The sequence below is a fragment of the Montipora foliosa genome, chromosome 6 (assembly GCF_036669935.1).
Source record: "Montipora foliosa isolate CH-2021 chromosome 6, ASM3666993v2, whole genome shotgun sequence".
NCBI classification, from domain to species: Eukaryota; Metazoa; Cnidaria; class Anthozoa; order Scleractinia; family Acroporidae; genus Montipora; species Montipora foliosa.
In genome coordinates, this window is record NC_090874.1 from 38,570,795 (window position 1) to 38,577,523 (window position 6,729).

At 37.5% G+C, this 6,729-nt stretch overlaps 1 protein-coding gene across 1 annotated transcript; it reads left to right on the plus strand.

Annotated features, from left to right (window-relative positions):
* Nucleotides 1–2,023: 2,023 nt before the first annotated feature.
* LOC138005526 (uncharacterized) lies at nucleotides 2,024–6,304 on the plus strand. Its single transcript, XM_068851742.1, has 5 exons — nucleotides 2,024–2,210; nucleotides 2,616–3,524; nucleotides 5,018–5,100; nucleotides 5,641–5,845; nucleotides 6,183–6,304. Exons 1-5 carry the CDS (start codon nucleotides 2,024–2,026, stop codon nucleotides 6,302–6,304), a joined length of 1,506 nt encoding a protein of 501 aa, XP_068707843.1.
* Nucleotides 6,305–6,729: the final 425 nt, after the last annotated feature.

Genomic DNA, 6,729 nt, shown 5'->3' on the forward strand with positions numbered 1-6,729 from the left:
CTGGTGTTCATGGTTTTACAGGAAAGACTGTAAGTAGTAGTCTTGAATTTAGTATAAAAAAATAGTTTGGACAAGATTGTCCTTCAAAGGTCTATTGTAGCCTTAACTTTGGTAGAGCCTAACAATGTGGTCTTCAGAGACAAATGCTTGAGCGCTAAGACCATACACATTTCAGATGAAATTACACATGTACCACTCTGTCATAAATAACGAAAAGAACATACAGTGTTCCAACTGTGAAAATAAGCTGGGAATATGCTACACCAACAATGACAGTGCAGTATGAAAAATAGTTTGATAAACTTTTGAAACCTTGTAAATTTAGAGCTAGTTTATGGGGTTCCCATAGTAACAACAATGTGAGCTTTTGTTTTCATGCAGAAACAAAAGACAGGAAAAAATGAACCATAAAGGAACTGCTATTTTTTAAAGGTCTTATCATTTCAAACACACAACGCTAGTTTTTAACAAGTTTAACTTTGATATATTTCCTAAGGAGTTTCTTTCCTCTTCCACTGCACCAGCAGCACCATACTAGCACTTGATAGCTATAGTTGAGTCGATGTGGGGGCTATTAACTCGGTGGGGGCGAAACCGGCAGCTACTCATGAAGTCAAACCATAGCAAAAAACAGCACACTTACCACTGAAAAACTTTCGTAGCTGTTTGACAATGGGTACTTCAATAAAGAATCTACTGTCTTTCGGAATCCCTTTACCACAAATGCTGCAGGTTCTGTTCACTTCGGTATCGGTATGAGCGTCACTTCTGCCGAAATACGCGTTGCAGTAACCACAATATAGGTGTTTGACAACGTCTCCCTTAGCTTGGCTTACAAATTCAAACAGTTTTTTGACCGTTGTTTTACAGTTGTTTGGTTGGGGACAGTGAGCTTCGACTAAAGCAAGTAAATCGCTAAAAGCTTCGCGAGTAAGCTTGTGTTTAAACACAAACGATAATAACAACACAACACTTGAGCAGCTTGTGATAGGAGCCCCCGAATAAAGCATTTCATCCTGTTCTCCTACGAATTCTCCTGAAGTATATTCAGAGTCCGACTCGATGTTCTCGCAGTCGCTAAAAATATCAGATCCAGCCTCATCGTCAATAACAAATCGATCATACAATATGTTCCCATCAGTGCTGCTTGTGAGATCCAGTTCATCCTCACTCAGCCTGCCATCGTGGGTTTCCTCAAATTCATACTGAAATATTTCATCCATGTCTTGCATTTCATCAAAGTCGCAGAATTCACCAAGCGAAGTGCTGACCATTGTATGAACTCGTTCAGGACTGCTTTCATGTTGTGAGCTTTTAGAAGACTCTTCGCACACATCTGCAACATTGAATTCAGACTCGCTCTTTTTCAAACTTTTTTGGAAAACACATCGCGATCGACCTACTCTACGGATGTTATTTTTGCCAGTTTTTCGTCTTCTTGCTGCCGAAAACTTATAAGGATTGGAATAGCGCAAAAATTCTTTGTAGTGTCCTCTACGTTTTGGTGTGCTATCATCCGCCATGTTTGCTGTGATGCACGCGTTACGTGTCACATGTAACCATGTCAACCAAAAAAATCACGTGGTCGTTTGTTAACCAATAATGTGAGTTCTGCAAGAGCGTCGTTTTCAAATCTTCGCACAGTTCGACAGTGGCATCAGTGAATATCTGGAACTACAACTGGGTCCCAAAATGCCTGGAATGCTGGTCAATGCTTGGAACAGACCGCCATTTTGGCTTATCGTAATAAAGGGAATAAGGCTCTATCTTTATAGACAAAATTTCTTAACGTGAGAAATGAACTGGTAGAGATGCGTGATACAAATGCCTGAAAATGCTTTTTTATTTCACCATGTTACAGTGTAAGGTAAACACAGTTTACATGTAGGTGAATCCACTATACTGATTACCTCAAAGACTGGGAGATTGTAATTAAGTCTTTATTTCCTCTATGCCCCACTTGTTTAAAGGATGAATAATCAGTATTTAACTAAACATATATATGGTATATTTTTAAACAGAGATGTGGTATCTGGTATGCTATGAGGATGACAATAATTTAAGGGTTCTTGGAAGTGATGAAATATGTCACATCTTCCCTGACGATGATGCTGATGATGGTAATGATGACTTCCAAATTGATGATATTGTGAGTGCTATTTGGCTCCCAAATGGCAAGTTCTATGATGCCAAAATACTACAAAAAGGAGGTATGTTTGCACATTGTGAAATTGTACAATCTACAGTAGAGTAAAACATCACCAACATTATCTAAATTTCTAATATAGAGTTGATTTGGAATTAAATTTTATAATAGCATGCACTCAGATTCTTATCTTTACTGCATGCTCATGTATTGGTTGTATAAATTTAAATTTTAAAGAATTTAAGGCTTGAGTATCTTGAGGTTAAAACATTATACCATGTAGCTTAAACATTTGCTAAGTTTAAAGAAATTCTGTTGAGTGAGTTCAAATCCATTGTAGGAGAAAAAAGATTACAAAAATGAAGTGATGTGTATGCATTTTTGTCATAAGACATCTGGCAAAGAAAGATTTTATAACCTTGCATAGTGCTTTGATTTTCTCTAATGCTGTTCCAAAACATCTTTTCAGCTGACAGAAATGAACTTATGAGAGAACGGATGCGTCTGGAAAAGGCACAGAAGAACAATGCAAAGGAAGTGGAGAACTCTAAAGATTCTAGAACCCAACAGAAAAGAAAGAACCCTGAAGATGCGTTGGATGGGCAGAACAAAAGGAAGAAGCAAACGGAGGGCAATAAGGAGAATGAACAAAAGGCAAAAGATGATACAAATGGCCAAAAGAAAAAGAAGAAGCAAACAGAGGGTAATAAGGAGAAAGAGCAAAAGACAAAAGAAAGGGAAGAGAAAAGAAAGAAGAAAGAAGAAGATCAAGAGAGGCAGAAACTTATATTGGAAGCAAGAAAAGCCCAGGCAGCATCCCGATTAGTGACTTCTTCAAACAGCCAAGCAGAGCCTGAGGTCACCATATTTACACCTGAACCAGTTCTTCGAACCAATACCACTCTCTCAATCAGATCCTCTGCACAAGTCACTCCTCCTGCACAGCTGATCCTGCATGATAGTAGTCAGCAAGCCAACGATGAACATAATCCACAAGTACACAACATAAACCAAACCAGTCGTAGATTAAGCTACTATTCCTCAAAGCAGCTGACTACACAAGCCCCACCAACCTTGCCTTCAACTGACAGTCACCAGAATGCCAGCATTAGACATAGTGCACCACAAAGCACGGACAAAACTCCTCTAAGGCCAAGCAAGTCAATGACACCCTCTGAGCCAAGAAGAGGCCTGCATTTTCAGAGTGCTGTTGGAGAAAGTAGTGATGATGATGATGATATAAGTGAGGAAGGTGAAGAAAACCTGGAAGGGAATGTCAGCGTGCCTGATGGGTCTAACTGCTGTCAAGACCACAAGCTGGAGATTGAGGCTTTGAGGAAACGTTTGGCCAAAGTTCACAAGAGGCTAAACATAGCATGTAAGTTTTTGTTCCACATCACCTTAAAGGGGCTCAGTCACAGTATATGAGTTATTTTGAGCATCGACAAAATTACCATTAAATTGAAGGTAACCTGAAAATAATACTTCACAGCCATAAAAAAAACATCAAAGAGATGATAGTAAACCATAAAGAAACAAGGATGGTTAAGGATGGAGAAGATTGACACGGATTGCAAGCAACAAAATTGAGAAGTTTAGCTAAACTTTTCAAACCATTTAACCATGACTGGGCCCCTTTAATACTGTAGACATTGTACTTTGGGATGTCGTTCTTTGGTGTTGAGGATCTGTGTCCTTGCAAATCCACTCAATCATGTCAGTGTGCATTGTATTCACACACTCCTCTCTGATGCCTTGTGGCATATACATGTGTTAGTTGCCCAAGCATAATTATATGTGACACCCTATCTTTGACTTGAAGTTCATTCTGTCCATCAAATGTAATATATATAATATGTATGTAGATTATTGGAGAATTTGACTACTTAAGGTGGCTCCCTAGTGTTATTACGAAACACCCTCCCTGTAGAGTGCAAGTTAGGAAGGGAAGCGTAGTTAATTTTTCTTAAAGTTTTCCTCTTAGAGATTTACCAGTATATGGGTACTGTTAAAATAAGGCTTATGTTTGGTTGTCAATTTTTGGATTAAGGCCATTACCATGGTAACATCTCATCTAATGACAGGCAGATATATTCCTCATTTTGACCTAAACTCCTTAATATTTACACTTTCCTTCGGTGAAATTTTTTCATATTTCGCCACATCATGGAAATGATATTGCCTGACATTTTGAACTGGTAAAAAGTCAAGGTTGTCCAGACAGTTTTTCCAATATTCGGTAATTTCTCATTCTAAATATATGAGATTAGCTCTGACAGATTTTAACAAAAATAGGGTATTTTATAGGAATCGTATAGGGTTACAACTGAGCCAAATTTTAAAAAAATTCACTGAAGGAAACACGAGAAACTTAGCATTTATTTTCTCACGTGACGTCACAAAAATCAGAAAAACACGCATAGTATCGCACGCTCATGTGACGCCATGTATCGCGTGCGAGAAAGCAAGAGTAAATTAGAGCTCTTTTAGCGGTTATTTATAGAGCTTTTTTGTCTTTTTTTTTTTGGCCCTAGGCTTAAACACATGTTTGAACGGAGTTAGAAACTATTGCTACTTATACTGAAGCGATTTAATGCCTTTCAAGTGCTGAAGTGATTTCAGGTCTGCTTAGGGTTACTTGCGTCATTTTTGAATGCGCAATTAATACTGATGTTTGGCAGGCAATAGTATTGCGCACTATTGAGTCTCAGTAAAACTCTAGGGAGCCACCTTAAAGTGAGTTTGTGAATGAATGTTGAAAGACAATATAAGTGGGACTTTTAAAATGGAAACAATCTCAAACCTTTTAAGATAATGTTAAAACGAAAGCCCTTGTTGATCAATGTTTTTGTGTTCATATTCTGTTTACAGTAAAGGCAAAGACATCTGGGGAGGTGTTAAAGAACAGACCAGGGGCTGGTGTACTCGACAAAACATTGGCAACAGAATACAAGGTAACATCTTCTCTAGGAATTAAGTACCGTATTCAAAAGTCCTTCCTTAGCTTGCTTGGTGTAAAATCTGTTTTAATTAGTTACTAATAATTAAAAGGTCAATACAATGCAGGGTTGTTATTTACTAGTAGTTTTGAAGCATAACTGTTCACCTGTAACATTAACTATATCTCATTGTTCATATAATCCTGTATGTAGTGCTTTCTTTGGCTGAACACTTCCATCACCAATAGCATACATCAAGCCAGTATACAGTATCACATGTATAATAGGTATTACTGGTATGTGTAACATCCCTTTTGACATCCTATGACACAATCAGTGAGAAACTACAAAGATATCAGGCACTGAAATTATGAGTCCTATTTTCAGGAAAATAATTTTGTGTACAATGTGTAAGGATTGCATAATGATGATGATGATGTGTAAGGAACATGAAAAAACAGAAATGTTATCTTCATTCGGTAATATACATGTATACATGTATGTAGCTCTTCTAAATAACCTTTAATATTAGTGTCTTGCTATCTAATTCAACAGATGGTAGAAGTAATGGAGGGGTCTGGAGTGTATTGGTATCCCCACCAGCGGGCTTACTGTTCAGCGTTCAAGACCTGGGCTGGGTACATCAATGCAGCTACAGATATTTTCTTTACAAAGGAGACACTTGCAATATCTTGCACAAAAGGAAATGCAAAAAATGGACACCATCCTTTGGATCCCCTTGTCATTGAAGCCCTTATTGGTAGGTTGTGCTACTTCATTCCTATTTTAACTGAATTATCTCTAAGAAAATAAATGATTGATCATCATGTTAAAGTGTCACTACATAGGAGGCCCAGATGTTCAAAATGTTGAGATACAGTGGAACCCCGTTAATGCGACCACCTTTAGGCCATGAAAAATTGGTCGCATTAAAAAAAACAGTCTTAAAATAAGAAAACAACAGAGGTTCCACTGTACAACAAAACAATCTCAAGCAATTTGCCTATTGTCAACACTGTGTACAGATTATTTACCACTACAGTGTGAGAGACTGGTTTACAGCATACTTTTAACTTAAAATTTCTTGATCTTTTTAGGCAAAGTTTGTTCAAAGTTTACAAAGGACTCACCAGTGCCAAGCCAAGTGGTGCAGAAGATTAATATGAAATGCGTGGAGGCAAGAAGACCACAAAGAATTCGAGTTAACCAGTCCAATTAAGTCAACTATGCCCAGTTCTGGCATAGTTGTACCAAACAACGTAACAGTTAAACTTTAGGCCGGTTGAGCTGGTCATGTTCATGTTCTATAATGCATTGCGCATTTTGTAAGGATTTTGTATCAAAGTTATCCGTTTGGATGAAAAACAAAAGAAACCTTTTGTTTTGCTAAGCCATGAAGTCACTATAACTGCAAAACTTATTTTGACATGCCACTTTTTAAGATGTATGTTATTTTGATTTGTATATAAATTGTTTAGTCACTTTTTTAATCTGCATGCATTTTAACGGATTCAAATTGTCATTTTAATAATAAAGATGTCTGAAGAATATCAAACAGCAGCCTGGTTGCATAAATTATTAGTTAAATTGGGCCCGATCGGTTGAACTTTTGATTGTGACATTTTAGGTAAAGAGGGTAGCAGC

Bases quoted from the DNA above. Each gene is read 5' to 3' on its own strand.
- LOC138005526 (XM_068851742.1), top strand. From the start codon at position 2,024: ATGTGGTATCTGGTATGCTATGAGGATGACAATAATTTAAGGGTTCTT. The intron at 5,101-5,640 runs GTAACATCTTCT...CTAATTCAACAG, and splicing joins CATTGGCAACAGAATACAAG to ATGGTAGAAGTAATGGAGGG. The intron at 5,846-6,182 runs GTAGGTTGTGCT...TGATCTTTTTAG, and splicing joins TGTCATTGAAGCCCTTATTG to GCAAAGTTTGTTCAAAGTTT.